General features: G+C 41.5%; 1 protein-coding gene across 1 annotated transcript in view; it reads right to left on the reverse strand.

Moving 5' to 3' along the window:
- USP48 (ubiquitin specific peptidase 48) overlaps window positions 1-25895 on the reverse strand; it is a 1688863-nt gene that overhangs the window by 1264 nt on the left and 1661704 nt on the right. The window contains exon 26 of the mRNA XM_069610955.1: window positions 859-885. Within this exon, the coding sequence (XP_069467056.1) occupies window positions 859-885 (27 nt within the window). The remainder of the gene's footprint in view (window positions 1-858; window positions 886-25895) is intronic.

Genomic DNA, 25895 nt, shown 5'->3' on the forward strand with positions numbered 1-25895 from the left:
TCTCTGCTACACCAAATTTTACTTTTAGCGCTCCCAGTAGGGGTGTGGCAAACCAATTTCACGTCAGACAGGAAAGAGGGAGCTTCCCCTGCTTTGAGAACACAGTTGCTGTGTGGCAGAGCTCCCCAAAGGTTTCACCTTGTTGTTCCCCACCGGGCCTTTACACCATGCTAAATGCAATGTATATTTCTAATTGAAGTGATTTTGACTATTTAGCAAGGGAAAAAATGGCCAAGTGTATTGTGTCTTAGTTCAATTATGGTCAATTAAGCATCACAGATATCAAGTATATTCGCACCCAGGAAAGGGTGCTCAGCCAATCAGATGGCTGAAACAGCGGGCGAGAACACACTGTGTACCGTTCGCTTTTTCCAGCCACATAAGGCCCTTCTCTGGGTAACACCATTATGATTGTGGGGGAGATAACAGGAAGCCTCTCAGGGAACTTTGTTCTCCGGTCCCAGCACTTATCCCACCAGGGGCCACCACCATAGAAATGGAAAAGGGACTAAAAACGGTTTGCAGATGGTGATTTTTTTTTTTTTACGGGCAGATTGGGCTCACGCAATACGTGTGCAGCCCATCTGTCAAAATATTTTTAAAATTAAACCATTTGCACCCCAGATTGTGAATGCTATCACCCCTGCGTATAGGGGCAGACATTGCCAGTAACGGCCTACAGACCTCATCAAGGCTTGGGAGCCTAGGCTTGGGGGCTGTTACTGGCCAAATCCGCAACCAATGCAGGGGAGATTGCCATAATAAAATGCATCACTATAAAAGCCATTGTTTTAATCTTTTTTTTCTGTGGCAGAAAGAGCACATTTACTAAAAGCATTGCATAGAAAAAGGGCCTACCTTTAAATCCTTCTTCCGGCATACAAACTAAAATGCAAAACAACACAAAGATTAAACGTCAGCTGGCACACCCATTATCAATTTATAGGGCATTCAAGCAGAACAGCTGTGGCTATGCCGATAAAGGAGCAATTTAGAATGTCATTAAAACATGTAAATCAAGGCAAGACCTTAGCCATTGAAATGTGCAATCACTTACAAGGTTAAGATCAATTTTCTATGATAATGAAAACCAGCTTCTCCAGTAAGTGAGCTAATCAAATCCCCTTCTATGACAGCTTGAGAATGTTCTTTGAGATCAGTGATTTTCAATTTGCGGCTCTAGACAAACTTCATCATGAGCTCTAGTTTGATATGTGTGGATTGTTTAGAAGCCATGCGTTGGTTTCTAAAGTAGTACATGGTCTTCATCTTGGCCCAATGACATTTATCAAACAGAAATTGGGTGGGCATAGTGACTTCACAGGCAAAGTCTAGGGGCATCCAAACCCGTACGTAGTAGTCCGGTCTGTAGTTACATCCTGCAGTCGTGTTGATCGCAAGATATACTCTTTGAAAGGGCCATAATATGGCCTTCGAACGGGCTTCCGCTGGTTGCACAGAGGCCCAAAGTTCTTTCTTTTCATTAGACCAGGTGATCGTCCAAAGCCACTGATCTTTAGTAGGGACTCTAGTGTTCATCCAGTTAATTAATATGCACGGTTTAGCTAGTAGTAAACATAGGCTAAGCAGCTCATGAGTGCAACTCACACGCTCTTCAAAAACACGAAATAGACATTGCAATGGAATGACTACCATATCGTTACCAGTCCCATCTGCCAATACAGTACACACATCACTCCAAAAGTCTGAGCATTGGGCATTCACACATCATATGAAAATATCCTGCATCATCCCTCCCACATTTAGGGAAACTACGCGTTCCTTCGTTTGAAAAGAGCCGCAGAAGTGGAACCGGCGTAAGATTTTTAAAAGTATCAACCTGAACCGTGAGTTGTGCGAGATGTCTCACATCTGCGCAGACACGTCAATCCAAATTTCATCTGCACGTTCCAGATGCAGGTCTTCCGCCCATTTAGTACAGACTTTAACGATTCAGGTTTTCGGTCTTGAATGAATCGATACAAGGGAGAAACCACACCTCTGCAACCACCTGCACCCATAATGTATCCCAAGACAGTATCACCTATAGGCTCAACAGTAAACTCAGGCCACACTTGTTTAAACGTTTTATGCAAAGTACTGCAACCACTGCAGCGTCTTGTACTGCGTAAGTGTCCGGACGTCCCTCGCTGTTGTGAAATTCCCATCAGGGTACATACTTCCCAACAAGTTGAACCCCTCTCACTCCTAATTCTATTGCCAGTAAGATAGCTCAGCGAGTTGAGCGCTCACTGCTGCAATCTGAGCGTGATCTGCAGTTCGCAGGTTCAAATCCCTGCAAGGCCAACTCAGCCTTTCATCCTTCCGAGGTCGATAAATGAGTACCAACTTCAGTGGGGCGATACTGTATGTAAATATGTTCTCTGAAAAGTGCTATATAAATAACGCATCATTATCTTTCTGCTTGTCAGTTGAGTCAATTTTAGGCAGATCTGGTACACAATTCCACAGCAGGAAGCCACTATGGTATGGATTAGCCACTCCCAACACGCTCCTCAATTTACACCAAGCTAGAGCGGTAACACTCACTGGATCGAATTGATAATCATCTGCAAACATGGTAGGCAATACCAAAGACCCAATATCTCGCTCCCCAGCAGAGTACCTCTCAATCTTGACATGTGGAATCGGCGAACCAAACCCCCTGTAAACCAGAATGATACAAATTGGGCCTGGGCTACTATCCAATATAGCGATCCTAGTGTGTATCAGTCATGGATATCTGATATCTTATCCATGACTGATACACACTAGGACCACCACGATAATCAGATCAGACCTATGGACCGATATTAACTAATAACTCAGATATATGGGTACCACAACCAAGACCAATTGCCTTGAGAACAACCAAGTGTCGAAACACGTGTCGGCTGATCACATGGACAAATAAACCAGCGAGCATAACTTAAAATGAACATTTGTGATCATTTTTTTCTGTATTGAAGAGAGCTTAAATGTTGGCAGAGCGTGGGTTACCAGCACAACACTCTAGTCCTCTATTCATTTTGGAGGCGTTAGGGTAATACCTCTCAGTGTTGGGGACGCAGCTAGCCTATGTAACCAATTGAAGGCCTATAGCGCATATACAAGATGGTTATACCCTACACAACTCATATTATCCTATAGTCTGGGTTGCAACCCCACCAAACCCTTTCTCATATGATAGCGCAAAAGTAGCCCACTTCAGCCGCATTGCTCCCGAATGCAAGACAAATGTGTTAATTGCAGCATCCAGCTCTTTAAAAAACCCTAAGTATGGAAGAGTGCTACGTTTTGAAACAGGTAGAGCAACTTCGAAGCACCACTATCTCGAGTACTGCAATCTTGCCAACAATGGTGGTCAACGGGAGTGCTGGACGCAATTCTACTGAAATCTATATGCTTCACCAAATCACGGTGCTAAGAGATCACCCACCATTAACCGGTAAAGTGGCAATTGGATCTTGATTATGATCTGTTTTTGGAAAGATTTCTCTTTTGCCAACTTTCCCTCCATATTTTCTATAGACCACCAATGTTTTTGTTTAACCTATTCTGACTTTTTGAGGGAAGTAAAGCCTTCAGCTTCACTTGCCCTGCCTGCTGCTCATGTGTTATGTTTGAAACTGATCAGTCCTTCAGACTATCAGTACTGGGGAAACTAGCTTACCCTTTTATCTTAAATGTTTGTAACTTTCTTAACATTGCACAAAGCATCTTACAGGGCAGTGCAATGGGGATACTTTTGTATCCCCCAAGCTTTTTACACTTGGGATTTTTGGTTACTTTTATTTGTGTTTGGTTTACAAAATATAAACCTTTACAAAAAGAGCACAATACACATTTTTTTTTACAAAAGAAAAAGATTCAAGATCAGTTAAAACAATTAAAACCCTATTTCTGACACAAAATATACATCCAAGCTGATGTTATGCCATTCCTATCTGAAACATACGAACATTTACATACATACATATAGAAATTATCTCTTCAGACAAGTTTTCCTTTTTACATTTGTTCAATTGTAGGAATTATTTGGCTGCAGGCAGATTACAGACTTCGGCCAAGAATTTCACAGTAGCCAATTTCAATGCATTCAGTTTACCATAAAGCACATTCCACCAAAAATCTTCAATATCTACTCTGGACGGATCATGAACAAATTTACCAAAGATTTCAAGTCTTTGGATTACCAGTGCCTGACAGTTTAATAACAAATGCTTCAATGTTTCAGGTACATCTTTACTCTGACAAAAACAACAGTTAATTCTCTGTGTAGTACTTGAGCGAATATCTAAAATTTCCCCTGTCAGCAAAACATTGAAGCGGAATCTCATATAGGCAGCCCTCCTTTTAGGGTCAGGGAATTTAATTAGATATGACTCTGGTGTACTCATTTCTTTTCCATCATAAATGATCTGATTATAAATCCTGGAGGACTCGACTCTTTCCATTGACTGCATCCAATCCAGGGATTGAAGTTTTTCCTTAACTCTCAAGGGGTTAAGGATCAAAGTCTTCAATGTTAGACAAACTGAATCAAGACAATTCAAACAATCTATTTGAAGGTTCAACAACCACTTCGAATTCGAAGAACCGGTTCTCAATCTACAACCCATCAGTGCGTATAAGGTGTTCTCTTTAGCGATGATTAAATTCCGATAGATGTTTAGCCTTTTCAGCTTGATTTTATTATCTAGTGACAGAATACCCAACTCAAAGCGGATAGCTGACATTGGAACTCCCTTCGGTAGACAGTACAGTATTTTCTGCCAGATTATGGATTCCAGTTTGGCGGCCAGTTGGTGTGTCAGAAATGCTAAGATTTCAAAACCATATAGTAATTTAGGTAATACTTTAAAAGTGTAAAACTTGATTACCGGGGTCACTGAAAACTTACAGTATTTAGTAGCAACCTTTTGCATTTGATAGATCAGTTTGTCTGCTTTATCAAGGTAGTAATTCCAATACATGTGGACAGTGGAGCCAACTGAAGATAGGGAAGCCCAGATAACAAAGTGATCCAACTTTAAGCAATGGGTATCCCTCTATCTTCCATCTGAAAGTGGGGAGTTTTTTCCGATTAGTGTAATGACAACAGATTTTTTCCCATTAATAGACAGGCCATTATTATCCACATATTTTGAAAACGCCAGCAGTTTCTGCTGGAGACCCACAGGGGTAGAATCAATCAAAAGTATATCGTCTGCATAGGCTGTCCAAGATATTTTCCCACCCTCAATCCTCGGTGTGACAAGCGATGCTGCTGTTATAGGCCCATCCACATCTCTTATGCATAAGTTAAAGACAGTGGGTCCAAACAGGTACCCCTGTCGCAAACCATTGCCTGTTTGTATAAGCCGTGACAAATCCCCTGAAAGGTTTAATCGAATTTGAATGGAAGAGTCTTCATGTAAATTGATGAGCATGGTCAGGAGTCCAGACGGAATACCCATTGACGCCAACTTGGACCACAGTCTTACCCGATCCATCTTGTCAAACGCAAGGGAAAGATCGATTGAGGCTAGATATATTGGGGTGGCGGCTTTTTTACATGCCTTTTCCAAAAAGAGAGTAAAAATTAAGCCCCCTATTTCGGTGCCCATCCCTTTTGGGAAACCAAATTGCTGCATGCAAAGTATCCTATTTTCTACCATCCATTCCTCGATTTTCAGAAGGACTATTCCTGCAAATACTTTAGAATCCGTATCCATGTTAGATATCGGGCAGTAATTATATGGGCATCTTCTGTCCCCTTTTTTGTATATCGGGACAATATAGGAGATCCTCCAGGAGGAAGGGATGGTGCGTGTCAGCATGATGTCTGAAAATAATATATAAAGAGCCTTAGCGCACAGTTCTGGATTTCTCTTGAGAGTACTATTAGTAAGCCCATTAGCTCGAGAGGTATTAGAAGCCTTAATCTGTTTTTCTAGGTCTTCCACATCAAAATTACATAGCCAGTTTCCCATTTTAGTTGTTTCTAGGCTATTTGTCATAGCAAACTTTCCTTCGTACAAGGTGGAAAAATGAGTGGCCCAGACATCCTCTTGTACACACACAGTTTGTTGCATAACCTGTGTTTTTTCCAACAAGTTTATTCACGTCCAGAAATGGCAGGCAGATGGATCCCTTAACGCGGTTAGCATTGCTGTGTTGTCTTTCTCCAGCATATACATCCTATAGCATTTCAACCAGTTTTTTATTGCTTGTTTAATAGACCTGATTGCCATTAACTTTATATCCTGTTGTTGGTTGGATTTTTGGATTGCTCTAATTTGTCGATTAGTGTCGTTTTTTTCACCCTTACCATAGGATCGTAAATATGAAAATAGTGGGGTCTTATATTTCCAGTTTTTTTTAGGTTTTATGGAAGTCTCAATTAGACATTTAACATATTCACAAAAAAAGGGAACCGAAAATAGTATTTGTCTTGTGGAAAGTGTCGTACAGTGGTGCTCATAGAGAAAGATGGCATTTAATTTCCCTATGTTACCATCATGCCATCTAATCCTATTCCCCCTGCACAACGCTATCATAGGAGTTGGGAGGGAATCCTGGATCTGTTTGGCCGAGTTCCAATACAATTTAGCCTCCAAGGGTCTATGATCACTTGAGTAAGATTCACCCACACAAAAGTCAACACAGCGAGCTGCAAGTCGATCTGATAGAAACATATGATCTATTGCTGATTTTTGTATGCCATTCGACCATGTATGCTCATTTGCTGAGGTTTCGAATACAGAGTTCATATAAGTGAGTCCCCAGGAATGGAAAAGTTTGGACCAGATGTGCCCCTGCATACTTTTACGAGAAGTGGAAAAGGGAACTCCATCTATCGGTCCCGAAATTCCCATAGATCTAATGGAAATGGAACCCATCCTCTTAAGCATTCCCACGCCATATTTGATTTCTGAGTTAAGATCACCCAATATTATGATATCAAGACCTCTATATTTGAGCAACATGTTCAAAAGGCAAGTATTAATGGATGGCAAGATTTTTTTCCATTGCATTCTTTAGCGGATTATAGTAAATGTTCATTACTAACATAAGACTCAAACAATTCAAATTCCTATATTCCAGTATAGTTACCAAGATACCGCTCGCAATATTTAGAGATTCCATTATACACGTTCCATTTGCTATTTTCACTGCTGTTAATAGGCCGCCAGATGGTCTACCACAGGGCCCAATTGTAGCGTATTGGTATCTACATTCAAAACCGTCCGAATGAAGCGGAACTCTCAAGTTTCTTGGATACAAATTACATCCATGAATTTAAATTTGGTACATACCACATTTGAGGTCATCAAAATTGAATAGCCCCTAGAGTTCCATGAAAGAATTTGCCAGCTCTGCGTAAGGTCTATACAACTAAAGTTTCTTTTGCATGGTTTGGATTTGAGAGATAGATTCTCGCAGGGATAGTGCTAACCATCTCCAATCTTGGTGATCTCCTCCCCTTGTCAGGATCTTTACATCCCTACAAATGCGACCCTCCTCCCGCCTTAGTGGCGCGATGGGTTTATGATCTTTGGTGTCCCAATCGCTATCCCAACCATAACTGAAGATAAGGATATCTATCGTACCCCATCTTATTAAAGTGCTACATCGCCTGGATTATGAGGTCAAAGATGTTTTGAGACCTCGGGACTATTCTCACGTAATCCATCCGCGAAGGGTGAATAAAGTCCACCAGACAGATATCTGCCGAGGAGATTAGTCTCAATTTTGGAATCTCATTAAACAGTGAGAGGACACAAGCCCTATTTAGGGAGGGTGGACCACCCATATCACATAGATTATATAGCAAAATGCTTGGAAAATCTGGAAGTGCCGGTAGCCGCCAGGTCATATTACGCAAGTCACTATCTTTAATGTGGCTAAGCCCGGCCCGCAAAGGGCATCGTTTTTGTGGAGTGTGACAGCTGTTGAGCTGTGGCTGCGACCCCACTCACCTGCCCTCTGCTAGCATCTGGAGGACTTTGGAGGTGCTGAGGGATACGCGGCGTGCAGCTTTAAGAACGCAGAGCAGGAGTGAGCGCCGCCGCACTGGTTGGCTCCGGCCCCCAGCTCGCCCCCTGTGACGCTAACCGGAAGTATAAATCTTGCATCCAGGCACCCTTGCGGCGCTAAGTCCGGCACGCAAAGGGCATCATTTTTGTGGAGTGTGACAGCTATTCAGCTGTTTGGCTGATTGCTGTGGCGTTGCAGGGAATTGAAAACTGCAGGAGCTGAAAACAACGATAATGAGGAACTATGAGGAGGCTTCTAATTACATAAAGCAAACAGCCACAGCAATGGACCCAGAAGATACCGGATTGAGAAGCCGCCTACAGGTAAGACAAAGATTTGCCTCACTCCCGGAGGCTAATGGGAGTTCTGAACAAGCATTAAGACCAGCTCTTTTAAAACAAAGCCGTTTACCATTTTGTACAAAAAACAGAAAAGTTTATCAGTGGGAGCCAGTCAGCCCATTCTGGAAATGCAAAAACAACTGCAGCCAGCAGAAAATGACGACAATCTGTGGTTGGCCCCTAATTCTCCGGAGCTGCCTATGGCGTGTACTGTCCCCATGGCAACAGAAGCTACAAAACAACTGCCCCCAGCTCCCACAATAGCGATAATAGACGAGATGGCGATAGAGACTATAGGCAAGGCTAAAGTGGCTGAACAAACTCTTAGTGATTCTAACGAAATTGCGCTACAGAATGACCCGACCCTGGAAAAGGAACTCAACGTTAGAACTAAGCCGCTTAACCAAGAGTCTATTAAACCTCCTGAAGATATTCCAAAAAACCAGAGGAACATAGAAACTGATGAGGCCATTGTAATATGCCCTGTAGTGGGGGAGATGGAGGCTCTGCATACATCAGGTCTACCCCTGGACATTCTTAGAAGTGACCGGCCCCCCACAAATAAGAATGAAAATGAAACCATTGGAAATCCACACTTAACCACACCTTTGAATGACGTGGAAAGGACAAATCTAGGGGACTCACTATCCGAGGCTAGAGTGTCTAAAAGTAATGCAAAAATAACCGATACAAAAGTCAAGCTGTGCTATGGATAATATCACAAAGGAGCTCCAACCCGCAGAAACATCATGGGAACAAGGAGGTCAATGGGATGAAGTGGATCTGGGACAAATGGAAGTCTTACAGGAGTCCATCTACCCGAGAGACAAAACAGATTACAGAGCTTCGATAAAGATAGCTTCAGGTCCTATAGATATTTTCCAACCGTATAGAGAAGAAAAGGAGAGTTGGGACCAGTTGGAGGAAACAAATAAAGAACCTCCACAAACAGAGAGAAATTTAATTGGTGCCCATTCTACAAAAGAAAAAGAGTGTATTTGTAACCCCTTATAATGAAGCAAACACAGCAGCCCATACCACCGGATATGATATTTTATCTACCCAACTACTACCGATGAGGACAATTCAATCTGCACGATCGTGTGCTTATGCAACCGCAGTTACTGTACCAGGAAGTCTGAGTAACTCATGCCTTGCTAATAAAATCCTGCAAGACATTTCCAAATTGACGAACAAAATTGAAAAAGAGAAAAGAAAGAGCTTTTGCTTGATAAATGAGAGAATGGCAGCCCTGGATAAGGAACAAGCCAAAATAAACTCCTCATTGGTTGAGAAATCTCCTTCACCTCCACCAAAACATTGGAGGTACAAAAGTGCAAGGAAGGAGAATCAAACCCCAGCCTCTGATGACAGAAACTTAGCTAACCAGACGAAATCCTGCAAGATTTAACCACGGATGCAGTGGGAGGGGAAGACAGTCAGGAAGGTTCATGGCCTCCACCCCAATCTTGGAGGAGGTAAACAGGCACTTGGGAGATTTATGGAACGAACAAATATTACGGACAATAACGGAGGCCTGTAAATGTGAAAGAGAAAAAGACTTGGACCATATTGAAAAAGTGGTTATGGCTTTGCTAACCATTACGCTGGCTCTCTTTCTAAAACTATACGAGGCAATTAAAGACTCTGTTCAAGATGTGTATACTAGCAATACACAAATAAAGGAGACCCAGGTCCAAAAGGCCTCATCCATGCAGAGCCTAAATAAAAGGATAAATAAAGAAGCCGAATTAACTCAAATTTGGCAAACACGCCTTAGTGATCTAGCCAGACGAGATGCGACCGATAAATCCCTGCTGATGGAAGCAGTCCTGGAGGACTGCAAATGGATGACGAGTATCCACAAACAAAAGACCGAAAAGAATGATGAGAAACAGACAGACAAAATCTAAAGAAGGAAATGGCCCAATGAAATTGACACAGGGAGCAACTGTTCTCCCGAAACAAAAGGAGCAACATCTGGAGGACGTGATTCTGATACCCTCTGGAGAAAAGAGAGGGGATAAGGTCAATTTAGTCAATCAATTACCCTTAGCCCAACTGGAAACATCTACATTTGCAATTTTTGCAGGGGCGACGCCTAAGGCCGGGACTCAGCAAAAGGGAAAGGAGGCCATTAGAATACTTAATGAAAAAGGAAAAAAAAAACAAAGAATGAATCTCTCAAACGGAAAGAAAAAGGTTTGAGAGCCTTCTTAAGGAATCTAAGAACTCCACCTAGGAGAGACAATACACAGTGCGCTAAGAAGCCTAGAAGAGAACTGATAATGAATGATTCAGACTGTATAGAGATTGAGAGGATTAAAGAACTAGAAAATGCTATAACAGAGGATAAAGGGGACGACCCTGAGCAGACAGGAAACTAAAGTGACCTCATTGAATTGATGGGAGATGACAGTAAGGAAGAAGATTGGGAAAGTATTAGCGTCTCGGAATGGCAAACCATAGACAATTGGGATACAACGGACCCAACTGAAAATCCTGAGGACGCTAAGAAGCCAAAGTCCAATAGAAAATCCAATCAAATCAGCACCAAGGATTTAGAAAGAAGAGCTGGACACCCAGGGCATGACTGTGATCCAGACCAGGAATATACCAAATTTAAAACACTGGAACAAAAAAGAAAAGAACAGGATGATAAAAGGATGATAGAGCGTAAGACTCAGGACAGCCCACGACCTAAACAATCAAATGAAAAAAAGAAGAAGCCAAAAGAAGCCAAGAAAAGGGTTGTGCCATTGCTGCCATCCCCAAAGAAATCCATCTTATTCAAAGGATGCTACCTAAAACTTGAAACAGCATCAAATGGTCCTAGAAGGGTGATACTAAACAGGAGCCATGTGATGGAACTCTGTAATCAAGTTTTAACTCCACAAATGATATCGACGGAGGATATAAAAATAGTTGGATTTCCAAGAGAACACAGGTTGGATCAAGTCATCCTGCATTTGACGTCTAAGAAGATCAAGCGAAAACCCCTGGCGGCGACTGATATTCTAAAAAAAAAAAAGGGGGCATCGGTTGGAAGATCTGGACGATGACTTCAGTAAAGAAAAAGAGCAAGCCACAAGGAGACAAAGTGATGAAGTAAAGGAGGAGAGATCATTGCGAGTCAGACATAGATACCGGGAAAAAGTACACAAAAAATAGCTCAGACTTGGAGACATTAAGGGAAAAGAATGAAAAGGGTAAAGAAGGTGAACAAAAACAAAAAGGATACCCTACAACAACAAAAACAAGTAAGGAGACACTGAAAACCTTAAGATTCACAGTGGATAATTGTGATAATCCAATGAGGACAAAAAGTAAGTCAAATAAGTCAGACTGCCAGGGAAAGGAATGGTCATGGATGGCAAATGCCCTGAATTCTAAAAAGAAACAATAGAATAAGGAGAGCCAGTGGAAGCATATCCTCTGTGCCTCATGGAACACAAGAGGATTTAAACATCTGCTCTCCAAGGACATTTGTTTCCTGGCCAAATATGATCTCATCTCAATACAGGAGTCATGGCTGAGAACCTCCAGTATGTGAGGGCCATGAAGTTTATATTAACCCGGCTAGAAAAGGACCCAAGGGAAGACCTTTTGGAGGCCTAATGATATTAAAGAAATTGGGCTGCCCACTTAATGTCGTAGAACATTTGACACCTTACCCCCACGTACAAATACGTAAAGTAACATCTGAAGTTGAAGATGCGAAAGCTATGAAAAAAATGGTCTTGATTAACATATATTGGAGTGAGAATATCCCAGGACCGGCAAATTATCTAAAATCAATCATGGATATAATTGATAAATCCATGACGGAGGAAAATGATCAGCTGATACTACTAAATGGCGATCTAAACATCAAACTGCTGGACAAAGATGGTAAAATCAAAGAAATAGAACAGCTACTGGGAAAAGAACAGACATGGATGAAGGAAATGAGAATTCGTGAGATGAAGATGTTAAACGGCTAAACAAAAGGAGACCTGCAGGGGGCCAGCACCTGGCATAGTGGGAAAACGGGAGCATGCCTAGACTACTGTTTTGTGGTTGGGAATACGTTGGAGAGAATAACTTCCTTTACTATAATGAAAGACAAGCATTGATCACGGTCTGTTAGCCACCGAACTTGCCTGGGAAATAAGAACTAATCGATTGACTGAAAGAGCGATGGAAGCTGAGGTCACATCGGGTCGAAATCGCTTGAGACTCAAAAATCAGGCAATTCCGGATCTGGCCTTCGGTTATAAAGAAGCAGTAACTAAGGATGAAGAGATGGTGGAGTATAAATGGCTATTGGAAGCATATGAGGTCAAGTATAATCCTACCGAAAGTAAGCATACTAAGAAAAAAAATGTATATGATGACCAGCTAGTGGCTAGGCAAAAACAATATAGAGCTGATCGGAGACTCATAATAAAGAACAACTGTACAGAGAGAGATGAACTACTGGGGAAATGTCATCAAACGTACAAAAACTGGCTGCGACAAACTCGACATATAAGAATGCAAAAGGATGGCGAAAAAATGCTAGCCGCAATATCTACTAACAACGTAAGAGGCACATGGGATTTACTTAACAACAGGGATTGCAATTTATCGGCTATAGGCATTAATCAAGTATCAGAAGAGAAATGGTTTCAGCATTATACTGCTCTCTATGAAGGAGAATCCCAGGAAAATATCACTAAAGAAAATCTGGACACCATTCCTTGGGCTCTGGATTTTGATAAAGAAGACATCCTAATTCTAATAAAAAAACTTAGCACTTCGAGAGCAGCAGGCCCAGATGGCATCTCCAACAAACTGTTGAAAGAAAATGGTGAGGATTGGGCGGACTTAATATTTGCCCTATTTAAACAGATCATGAAAACTAAATAAATTCCAGCTACGTGGACGGAGGCCTATATTGTACCAATATACAAGAAGGGGGACAGAGAAAATCCCAGGAACTATAGGCCAATAGCACTCCTAGACTCAATTGGTAAGCTGTTAGCATCGCTTCTGCTAAGAAATCTCAAAAAATGGGCCTTACAGGCCAGAATCTTAGATGAAAGACAGACAGCCTTTGTTAGTGGAGTTGGCACAGCCCTGAATCTATTTCTGATAAACCTGTTGAAGGCAAACACACTAGCTGGGAAAAAAAAGCTTTACTTAGCGTTCATTGATCTCGAACAAGCCTTCAACTGAATTGATGGAGATCGTCTGTGGCTAAAAATGAGGACTTGGGGGATGTCCAAAGGATCTATTAGAAGCAATCAAAGCCCTATACACTGGCACTTCAATTAAGATCCAAATCACAAGCAATGGAGGGCTATCTAGGAGGATCAAAACCCACAGAGGTATCAAACAGGGCTGTGCTTTAGCACCTTTCCTCTTTGTGCTATACATGGCCGATATGAAAACTGCCCAAGACAACATTTGTGCTTTCCCGCCTAAAATAAATGGATGGGAGATACCATGGATGCTGTATGCTGATGACGCGGTGTTCATTGACCAAACACCAATAGGTCTACAAAGACGGATTGAGACCTTCAACAAATACCTAAAAGAAAACAGCATGAAAATCAACGTCAAGAAATCGATGATCCTAACCATGAAATCTGGTATGGGGAGGAAATGCGCAGGAAAACCGACGACATGGTTATTGGAAAATGAAAAATTGGAAGAAGTGGAAACCACAATGTACCTGGGAATAATGATTAATAAAAATCGTAACGAACAGGCACATTGTACTCTGATCCGGGAAAAACTTGTGGCCCTGACAAACCAAGGGATTTGCCTACACCGTAGATATGGGAAATTCTCCCTAACCCAGATTGTAACCTTTTTTAAGCAGAAGGAGATGGCGGTCATCACATATGGTGCAGAGGCACTCCTAGCTCTAAAATGGGAAGTCTGGAACCTGTGTGAGGCCTAAATTGGGTGTAAAATTCTGCACCTACCAGCTGCGCTACCGGTGGAACTCATAAGAACAGAGCTTAGGTTACAATCAGTGACTTCGGTAGCTCTCTGGAAATCTCTAGCATTCTATAGAAAGTGCATTCTGGACAATCCATCCAAGCCTTTTGAAATTGCATATGAACACATATCTCTTCTCTACAATGGGTGCTTAACACACTGAGCTAACTTCGGAACCATAGTGACACAATTTATCAATATGCATTTAAACTTTGACTATTGCACATGATCAACATATTTCCCACATGAAGGGAAGAATGCTCCAGTAGTTGTGCGGTAAGGAACACACAAACTATGTATACCACAGTGAACACACAAGATTACATGATGAATTGATCAAAGCAAAATGTATTTGTCAAAACAGATGGCAATGGGTTTAGAGCTTCAGCAGCATGCCATAAAATATCTTGACGTGTGCTATAAGTATGTTGAACAATGGAATCTTCTTTCGATCAGGCAGCCTTATGGGGCCCCCCTCCAAGGTGGGGGCCCGGGGCACGTGCCCCTTTTGCCCTCCCATAAAAACGTCTCTGGCTCCAGTAAAATTTATGCTACAGTGACAAACATACATTTACGGCTGATGGCAGTGGACCTGTTCTACCGACTTCTGTGCAATTTTTGCTAGCAGGCCGTCTTCACAGCTGCGGTTATGCACAGAAGGGTCATCATTGACCCAATATGGTGGCTTCCTTCTTTTACCGCCATTTCTTGTGTATTTGTCCTTTCTTGGTCCTTCTTCTGTAACTTCTCTTGGGTACCTGGTGAGCCTTGACCTTCCAGGTCAATAATCATAAGACAATATGTGTGTGGCCAAGGCTAATTTGTCACTCTCCTCTTTTCTTTTTACCTAATTTTCTTTTTGATGGGATACAGAATAAGTGATGTCTATTTCACATAGAAAAACATCTGTTTTTATTTTCATATCCACAGGTCTTGTGTCAATCCAAGTATAAAATCATATAAATAACTTATTCATATATACACATTCACTGGCAACATTAGCCTTCAAAACGATATTTGTTACACATTAATATCAACACAGTGCATTTTGTAGACACATGGGTGAGACACTGATACTCTGCAGTGTCTTATTTGTCAATTTCTTTCTGTGTTGTGGGGCCTGCCCTGGTTTTAGCAGTGCTGATAGTTGTTTCTGTGATCAGGTCGACACAGTGTGTTTCGGCCGTCTGGTCACCGGACTGCAGTGTCACAGGTAAGCGTCCTTCATCAGGACAGAGATGGGTAGGTAATGAGCACAAACTAATGTGCGATGCATCTATCTTTGTAGGAGCCCAGTCCACTCTTGAACATGTGGAGTTGAACATGTGGAGTTTATTCTGTGTTGGCAATCAGCAAGGCCCATCTGATGGGGTTTGGAATCTGTCCAATAGTGTGAAGCTCACATGAGTGGTCCGTTTTCAGTCCGAAACCAGTTGACAATGCGTTTGACTCGATCCTTCTGATTACAAGGTTGCCCAACCTTGTGTATATATTAATACGTTTTTTATTTTTATTTTTGTTTTTAGTGCTTACGCACCTTTACAAAAAGAAAGACTTTGTATTCTTTACAAATTAGATACATTTTGTTACCATAAAAATATAAAAATGCATTCCACAAAATAGTACAGATTATTTAAGATTTTTTTTTTAAAGAGGCAAAACAAAGAATAAAAATGTCATTGCCTTCTTATACTTAAAATATCTATACATACAACATATAACATAAGTAAAAATAACATTAACAGCATACAATTGCCTATAAGGAAAGAGAAAAAGAAAAAACAATAACATTTCTGCTAAGTCACCAAAAGGCTGTTTTACTTCTCCCAAGATGACCGTAATAGAAGCTTGAGTCTCAATGGACTAGTATCAAAAACACTTCAGTTAAATCACCCTTTCTAGGGACTTTGTACAGTAAGAGCTAAATCAATAATACGAAGTAAACATACAGTTGCAAAAATTATAGAATTGCTAGATCCCCACATGCAGGTAGCCGACACAAGATTCCTTCCTCCGGTCGAGTTAGCCTGATGAAAGATCTTCAATATGTTTAATCGCTCCGATTCAAAATATGGACAAAGCAGAAAAAGGTGTTTTAATGTTTCTTCTCCCTGTTCATTATTGCAGAAACGACAAGCAAGTGTGTCATACAAGTCTGATTGTATCGGCCAATGCTTTGTTCTGGATTTAGTATGATATAGATCAAGGCGGAATCGCATATACAATTTGCTAGACACTGCACAGGGGCAAAGAGATAAGTATTGCAAGCAAGGATATTGCTTATGCCTGAAATTGGCAAATTCGTAAAATGAGGAGTAGGTCGAAATTAAATCTGACATCGCAGCCCAATCATTTAGGAAAATTCTTTTTTTAGCCAGACGCTATTTCCATTGTAGTTCTTCCAGAGCAATATTAATCTGAACTAACAATTTAAGGATAAGTCCTCATAAATGCAATTGGGGGACGGAAAGGCATTTTTATGTAAGTATTTAATAATCTCCAGTTATAACGAGATGATAAGGAATTTAGTCCCAGTTCATGTCTTAAAATTGCATTCGGTAAATAGTTTGGCAAGCCTCGCGTTAGCTTCCAAATCCTCTCTTGCAACTTATTTAAAAAAGATTCTAAGTCTAGTAGACAGAGGTCCAACCCGTAAAGTATGATCGCTTCAACCTTTTTTAGATAATATTCAAGTAGGGGAATTAATGAAAATTTGCAAAATTTATGAAATATTTTCATTTGCCCGATCAAGGGGGTTACTTTCTCAGAGAGCGCTTTTTGCCAAAATATTGCTGATGAATTATTTGCGGGATTATAACCTAGGTATGTTAAGCGGTTAACCAGTTGGATTTCCGTTGAATCAATCATCCAACGAAATTTCCGCAATTTTTTTCTGTTTGATGATAAAATTATAATATTAGATTTCAATGAATTTATGGATAGATTGTTTAACTTACAATACTGAAAAAAACATTCCAATTTGTTCTGCAGACCTGTACGAGTACGATCTAAAAGAAGCACATCATCGGCATATGCTAGCCATGATAGTTGTAAGTTGCCCATGCGTACTCCAAATGATTTATTAGGATTCCAAATGCGCTCGATGTCTGATAAATAAAGATTGAAAAGTACCGCGGCCAGGTTGCACCCCTGTTTAACCCCAATAGAGGTGGGAATCGAATCTGTGAGATAACCTTCTTTAGAAATTCTCACTTTAAAGTTTGTTTTGTGGTGGAGTAAAGAAATGAGTGCAACCAGGTAGGGTGGAAAATTATATTCCAACATCTTATGCCACAGTCTGCCTCTGATCACACAATCAAAGGCAGAGGAAAGATCTAATGAGGCAATATAGATGGGGCATGCGAAGAAGAGTGCGCTACAGCAGTTAAATGAGCCAGAATCGTTGCATTCAGTTGTGTACCCATTGCTTTGCGAAAACCTATTTGGGCTTTGTGGAATCTTTGGTGATAAATGTTTCCACCTCGCCAAGTATCAACAGTCCAAACACTTTAGCTGCAACGTCGATAAGCACGATCGGGCGGAAATTCAGGGGATCATTCAAAGGGCCCTTCTTGTGAAGTGGTATAATAATAGAAGTGGCCCAAGATACCGGTATAGCTCTGGTTTTTAAGATAATCTGGTAAATCCTGAGAAAGACGATTGCCCAAAATTGGGGGTCATCTTTTATCACACAAGGTGGCAGACCATCAGATCCAGCGCATTTGGATGGCTTAAGTTTAGTAATCGCAAAGATAACGTCAGCAATCGACCAAGGGCATGAAGGAGGAATAGTAGATAATAGATTTACAATATCAAAGTGAGAAAATCCAGGAGGAAGCGAGTATTTAGATTCAAAGAATGTATGTCAAGTAGTGCCATCAATAGAAGAGTCTAATGAATCGTGGACTGTGCCATTAGCAGAACGTAAAATTCGCTAGATGTCTCTAGTATTAAACTTACAGATATAACAAACCATATTTTGGTTTAGTTCGAGAGATGTTAAAAATGAATTCCTTTGACTTCGTTTTTATACTTCTGTAATAGAGATTTTTTTGCAGCACAGTAGTCCGCACTACCAGGGGTTAAGCTGCCTTTTTGTTAAGACATCTTATTTCTAGATTATTTTTGTGTCATTAAATTGGCTAGCTGAGCAGAAAAAGGAGAATGTACTACATCCTTATTCAAACTGGCTTGAGACTGTGGAATCAAGGATTTGAGATGTGCTTGAATCATTTTAAGATTCTGTGATAGAATTTTTTCAGAAGGATAGCTATGATGATCACATTCTATCCAAAAATCTCGATTCACCAGGAAAGTTAAGTGTCTGCAAATTGACACATTCCAATGAATTGATAGTAAAGCTCTGTCAGATTGAACTCGAGCTAAGATAGGTAATATCGGAAAATGTTCAACTGTAAATGCTGAAATGGTGAATATCAGGGCATGATCACAAAGAATCACCGGGAAAAAAGCAATAGGAGAGAGTGAGCCCGACAGATTTTTTGTGGTAATGATGAAGTCAATAGTGGAAATAGAGGTACCTCTTTTCCACGTGAAATAACTTTCAAGTGACGTAGGGCGGATTGCAAACAAGCCCCAATCAGAGAAGAAGCAAGACCATCTACTGCCATTAACAAAGGATAGTTTAGAATGACTAGACATGAAAGAGGACAGATCTAAATTAGTCATGGCATAAAGAAAAGCATTAAAGTCTCCTCTCAAAAGAATTTCGGCTCGAGGATTACTTATGGTTAATTCAATGAAGGTATTATTTAGAATATTAATTGCAGAATCAATAGACAAAGTAGCAGAATTCCAATATAGCGAGATGAGAATAACATTTTTTAGACTACAAGTAAGAATGTTGAGATCTATCAGCATGAAGAGTAGATTATGAGAAATGTGATTTACAGAGAACTGTACGTTGTTATTGAGCAAGATGGCTGTACCTCCTGAAGGTCGATCATGAAGATTTTGAAAGGCGGGATTGTGAAATGAGGTAAAGCCATCAAATTTAATGTCGTGGATAGACATAGTTTCCTGAATAAACAGGATAGAGGGTGTCAGCTGCATGCCCATTTTGAGAAACCATGTTTTTAAGTTCTTCAGCCCACAACAATTCCAAGAACAGATTACTAGTTCTTTACATTACAAGGATGAAGGCACAGAGGAGATTGAAGTTATTAGTATTTGCAGTCGGAGGCGTGGTGATTGCAGACAAAGAAGTTTTTATATTTTCAACAGTCGGAAAGTAAGTGTTCATGTTTGCTTGCACCAAAGTCAAAGCTTCAGCATGACTCGGATTAAGGGATAACACAGAAGGTACACCAATCCTTCCTACTTCATTTCCGACGATCTTTATAAGTTTAGTGGCATGTGTAGATTCGGCCTCATTCAAAATGATACCAGATGTTGCCTTTTCTTGGGTTTTAATTTGAAGTGCATTTTTGCTTTCTTCATTGAGTTGACTCAAATTTAGGACAGGATCTTCAGTTGAATTAATACACACCTTCCCTGAGCTGGCAAGTGAAACTTGAGTATTAAGTTGTCCCTTTGAAAAAGTATGTGATTTGTTGTGTTTTGTTCAATGTTTTCTTTTACTTGCTTTCTGAAACACTTTCTTAGTTCTTCTAGAAGTGTGGTAAAAATTCAAATCTGTTACAGAGACTACTGGAATCTCAAATTTAATGGCAGAGCCTGGCAACACTTCATCCAAAAGGTCCGTGATTGCCGAAGGGCTATCGGGAGATTCACCACCTGTCTTTGACACAGGAATTGCTGGATCATTTTGAAAAAATTCAGGAACTAATTTAGCATGAAAAAGAATTTTTTCAACTTGTAATAATCTTTCATGTTGCAATTTAGCAACCAAAACCAAATCAATGGAGGGAGATACAGGGGTTATTTCTCCAATGCAGGATTTTGAGGTCAATACAGTTGCAAACGAGGTGGGAATTCCCATTACTAGTAAAAGGTCTTCCTTAGTTTGTGTTCCTTGAGAGGCTACAGTCAGGAGCGTAAATGCTGCAGGCAGATTCTTGCTTACAATAGCTGCAACAGGTTCATGGCAGGTAGAATGGAATTTGTGACATGCTTCTTGGGCTTATATATACCCTTCTATTTCAGATAATTTCTCTGTGCTAAAGGACAGAATTTCCCTCATATCCTTCATCATGTGGTGCATGTATTCATGCCCTTTATCTAAAAGATTTAAGATTCTGGTAAGTACAAGGAAAGTAAGCAGCTCATTTTCCAAAGCATGTACCGAGACGCCCTCCTGAGGAATAGAAGATACAGGGGAGTGGGGTACATTCGGATCGAGTGGAGTGTCTCCAGATATGGGCTTGGGAGGTGAGTGGAGATTATTATGATCCTGCAAGTTTGAGTTTTTTAGGCTGAATAATTCCCTTACAGGTGAGCTGGCAAGTTTGTTGACACCAAAGAAAGAGATAGAAATAGAAGGCTTTGTGCATTTAGCTTGTGACTTAAGCAAAGAAAACAAGGGAGCAGGTGTGGGATGGAAATGCACTTGTTCGCGTAGTGCGCTTGTAGAAGATGCCGGAGTCGAAGGCCCAAGTGAAAGACTAATTCGTCATTCAAGAACGGCAATTACCCCTGGTGCAAGCATAGAGGTGTCCGATGGAGGTGCAAATAAGAGATCATATGGGGATTTGTCGGACTGCAGATTATCATTTATGACCCCTGATGCCATTGCTTTAAATTTCAGGGCGGAATCATTAGCAGCCTTTAAAGTAAAAGGGGTACTTATTTGTGCAGGAGTAGGCTCTTCCAATAGCTCCATTTCCATTACTTGAGGGATAGGAGAAGCAATAGGGGCATTCTGTATAGGTACAACACATACATCTTCTTGAAGAGATAGTGAAAGAAATGACTTTTGACCAGTTCCAAGTGATTGTCTGCTTCCATCATTTTTTAAAAGGCATTTTGTTGTCAAGTGTCTTTTTTGAGGAGTCGCGAATGCGCTTCCCATTCCTCAAAGTGGATTCCAGAAGGAACTGAGTGAAAACAATGTTTAGCAATGACTATGGGAGTCACACATAAGAACTTCCCACCTACAAAAGTGAGAGTACGTTATTATTTACTTTGTGTTCTCATGTGTACACCCATTAGGGTAGCAACTAAGCTGGAGCCTAACAAAAGGTACACCAATATTTATTTTAGTGCAAACAACTATTCACCAATTCAAAGTTATAAGCTCCCGCCTCATGCCAAACAGCCACTTTAAAGCCCACTTCGGATGCGCGCGCGCGGATGCGCACGCAACAGATAGATATAGGAAGTGATGCAGGGGTGGGACGGGAGGGTGGGGGGTGAGACCGGGGCGGAGGCGTGCGTTTAATCCAGGTAGTAGTTCTCGCACGTTACCGCCGTGCAGCGATTCCTCTTGCAGACAGCGTGTGTAGAAGCACAGGATTAGAGCAGGAGGAGCCGGTTTCAAGTCTGCTCAGCCCAACAACCACTTTAGAGCCCAATTCGGATGCACACGTGCATCAGATAGATATAGGAAGTGATGCAGGGGTGGGGGGGTAGAGACAGGGGGCAGAGGCAGGAGGAGTTTGTTTAATCCAGGTAGTTCTCACAAGTTACGGCCGTGCAGTGATTCCTCTTGCAGACGGCGCATGTAGAAGCACAGGATTAGAGCAGGAGGAGCTGGTTCCAAGTCTGTTCAGCCCAACAGCCACTTTAGAGGCCACTTCGGTTGCTGTATGGGATTTTATACTTGGATTGACACAAGACCATTGGATATGAAAATAAAAAAACAGATGTTTTTCTAAGTGAAATAGACATTACTTATTCTGTATCCGATCAAAAAGAAATTGAGCAAAAAATAAACAAATGACGAATTAGCCTTAACCACACACATATTGTCTACTGATTATTGATCCTTCTGCCACCCTGGGTGGGGAGGTCCTGGTTGTAGTCTTGCCTTGGCAGCAATCCATTGTGAAGCCAGACAAGGCTTGAGTGTGTCTGTGAGGGCAGGAAACTGCTATCCTTTGTCACCAGCCCCTTTCTATAAATTGAAGGGTGAGTTTGCAGAGGATAAGTGTGGGTTCCTGATAAAAGGTGAGGATCCTGAGGAAAAAGACAAGTAGACCACGGGAACAGAAGAACCGAAGAAGACTACCTTCAGAGATGCCCTCCCTGTGGCTGCGGGACCAATAAGCCATAAAATGACCTGCAAGACGAGCCAGTTCACAATGTGCTTTGGCCTTCCTGGGCTGCAAACTGGCAATATCCTGGGACCTCTGACCCAATTGCAGTGCATCGCCTTCCTGTGAACGAATCCTTGCAGAACATTCGTGGAGTCCTGCTGTACCTCCTAAGTCAAGACCCACACCAAAGTCCCCTCACCATAGTGCAGGACCGAAGAATCAAGGCAGATTGACAGTCGGAAAATGTTCATCCTTGGAGCCTGTAGAAAGTGCCTAGACAGCAGACCGATGTTCAAGCATGAAGAATCCTTTGCCGAGTGTCCTTTCGCTCGACTGTTGTTGCAACATACCTTCCAGAGCCCCTCCTTTCTGGTACATTGACTTTTAAAGATATCATAGGTCTATGACAAATTCCTCAGATGAAGAGACAAGTTATGGGAGTCACACTTCACTACAAAACCTTCTAATCCTGCGTCCCTGAAAGGTATACTTTTTTCCAGGATCACAGAGATTTAATGCCCCAAAATAGTGTGCAAGTGCAAGTCATGATTTTCTATTTATTTGGTATCGCCAACTTCATCTCATTTGTGACAAGTAGTCTATAAACTCTTTTGCACAGGTGGATGCATGAACACATCAGCCCTAGCAACAGCTTGCATTATATTACTGACCCCATAATGTATGATCAACTGCTCTCTGAAAAACTACAGATTTAATTGAGAGAGACTTTCATTTTTTTGACAGCACTTGATTGTGAAAAAAGTCTCAACACACTAACAAATTACTTATCTCTGGCAACAACAGATATGGTATTCCTCCTACAGAATCCTAATAGCAAAGAAAGTTTTTTTTCTTTTTGTAGCTTTCTCTCCTTTGACATCAATGGAACCGCAACTTTTTGCTATAGCTAGAACACCTTTGAAGGTGCCACATGTTTTTCGCCCTGTCCTTTGGCCACTTTGTTGTTTGATCTTGCTGCCTCAGGTCAAGAAATACCATATATGGCATGCAATTCCATGTTTCCGAACTGCATTGAGACGGTTCCTGATATCTTAAATCAAGATGGGCCAAACACCACAGGCTAATAACCATCACAGGTCCATGATGGCAGGAAAACCCCAGGAAACAACTGAAACAGGCAGCAGTGAAGAACGCTGATATCAAGTGGCGGCAAGTGACACTTGTGGTGATGAGGAAGACTCTGCTCCAGGAAGGCCCCTCTTCATGTTGAAGAGCAGCAGCTGTAGGACCGGTCTGGGCTACAAGACAGCAACCCGCAGTTACAAGCTAAAACTCAACCCAGGGACAAGACACCCAAAATGTCCTGGATGGAGTTCGTCAAGCCACAGGATGGTTCCAGACTAGTTGGTACTAGCTGTATAACGTCGTTTCATCACCAGTAATTTACCGGCACCCTAAGAGTCGAAGCACAGTCAAAGGACTTCTTGAGATTGAAGCAGAGAGCGGCATGGCATCAACAGGACTTGACTGGAAGTAATGCTGGATGGCTTCAACAGTTCTCCAGTTAACAGGAGGCTGCAGCTCTTCAAAGGGTTCTTGGCTCCAACAACGTTCTGAAGAATAGCTACAATTGTCCTTTTATTCTAAATTTGAGCTGGGGGGACACTTAGCCCACCAATGCACCATTCAAACTGGAAAGGACTGTCCAATCATCTATAGCACCTTGGCCCACATTTGCCCAGCAACAGAAATACCCCGGGCTAGAGTGTGGATCGGAAACTCAGTGCCAGCCCAAACATCCAGCCAGATGCACACACTGCCACTTTGCTAGTTAAAGTTGAGGTTTTGCCTTTGGGAAGGGTTTTCTATTTATGGCACTGTGGACCTGGTCCTCTCCCCTTCCCCTTTGGCTGTCCCATGTTGGATGGAAGTACTGCAGTGCTCGTCTTTGACCTCCATGATGGAGCAGTGAGTGATACGGCTGAATGCGACTATCAAATTTAATATTTGTGTTGCATTATATTAGTGAACACCCGCCGGCCTTCCTTTGCTCTGCTTTGTTTGAGAAGCTGAGCAGGTCTTGGCACTTCTTTCGATGGGCGTAGCTGTGGGCCTTGAGGCTGGAGCTTCGTCGTAGAGTTCAGGTGGCTGTCTTTCTTTGGGGTTTGTTTGGTTTCGGCGAGGAGTACTTTTTCTCAAACACTATCGGTTTAGGGACTCACAATAAGTGACTATGCCCAGAAAACTAAGTTCAATTAAACAATTACAACCTGAGAAAAAATGCTCCCTATGAGAAAGACTCCGCATCTATCACCATGCGATCATAAGGCAGTAAAGCAAGTTCTATGGTTACCAGCTCCTTACATAGGAACAGAGGCACCAAAGAGAAGACTGCTGGCATCATAAACATTTTTCTTTTAAGTAGAAACGGTGGCAGCTCAAATAGTGGCTTCTTCTGTTGAATGCATATAACTCCCTCCCCAGCAACACCCTCTCCACCAAGAAATAGCGGTAACATTACAGATATATCCTTTGCAGCCATTGATAATAACAACTTGCTACTTAGTGTTATTCTTTGCGTGCAACTATTGGAACAGACAAATTGCCTGAAGCTGGCAAGCCTGTAAGTGGAAAAACAACTATTCTAGAAACTGGGATTATTGGAATCTTGGAAAAGGCGACTGACTATTCCAAGTGCGCAACCTGAGGCCACACAAACTTTGTTGATCACTCTAAACCTGCTGCATGCTGAGGAGGACTCAAGAGTACCTTAAGCTCTGGTCATGATACTGCAGCACTTCCCAATGAAATACAAGCACAACTGACTGTGATCCAGTTTGCTATAAAGGTTTTACTTCACCACAGAGGCACCATTTTGGAGAAAGTCGCTGAGGTTGACCCATTCAAAATAATAAATGAGGACCAGGACAAAGAACTTGACGCTCTGATCGACGCACTGCAATCAAATAGCTTACACCAGATACAGGAAAATGAGCCTCTTCCTCTGGTTTTACCTGAAGAGGCCAGCCTAGAATATATTGAAAATAATGAGAACAGTAATGCCTCAAAAATTTACTTAACCAGAAAGCAGCGCAAACAAATAAAACTACGCCAAAAATTCCCATCTGATTCTCCCGATGCTCAGTCCTCAAAAGAAGCAGATTTACAAACTGGTACTTTGGAAAAAGTGCAAAATAAAATGAAGAGCATTAGGGAAAATGAAAGGAAAAATAAAAATGGGACTATAAATGGTGCGTTAACAAGTTGGTTAATTTCTGACCAGAAGGCCAATGCCCTTGTGGAGAAAGCTTCCTCCAATCATGAAGAGGACCTCGGGTCAGACTATGCAGAAGATAGTGTACAAGTGCTCCTCAGAGAACAGGAAAACCTCGTAAATTTGTTGAAGTACTGTTGACAAGACCTA

The sequence above is a fragment of the Ambystoma mexicanum genome, chromosome 8 (assembly GCF_040938575.1).
Source record: "Ambystoma mexicanum isolate Mex_15411 chromosome 8, UKY_AmexF1_1, whole genome shotgun sequence".
In the NCBI taxonomy this organism is placed as follows: domain Eukaryota; kingdom Metazoa; phylum Chordata; class Amphibia; order Caudata; family Ambystomatidae; genus Ambystoma; species Ambystoma mexicanum.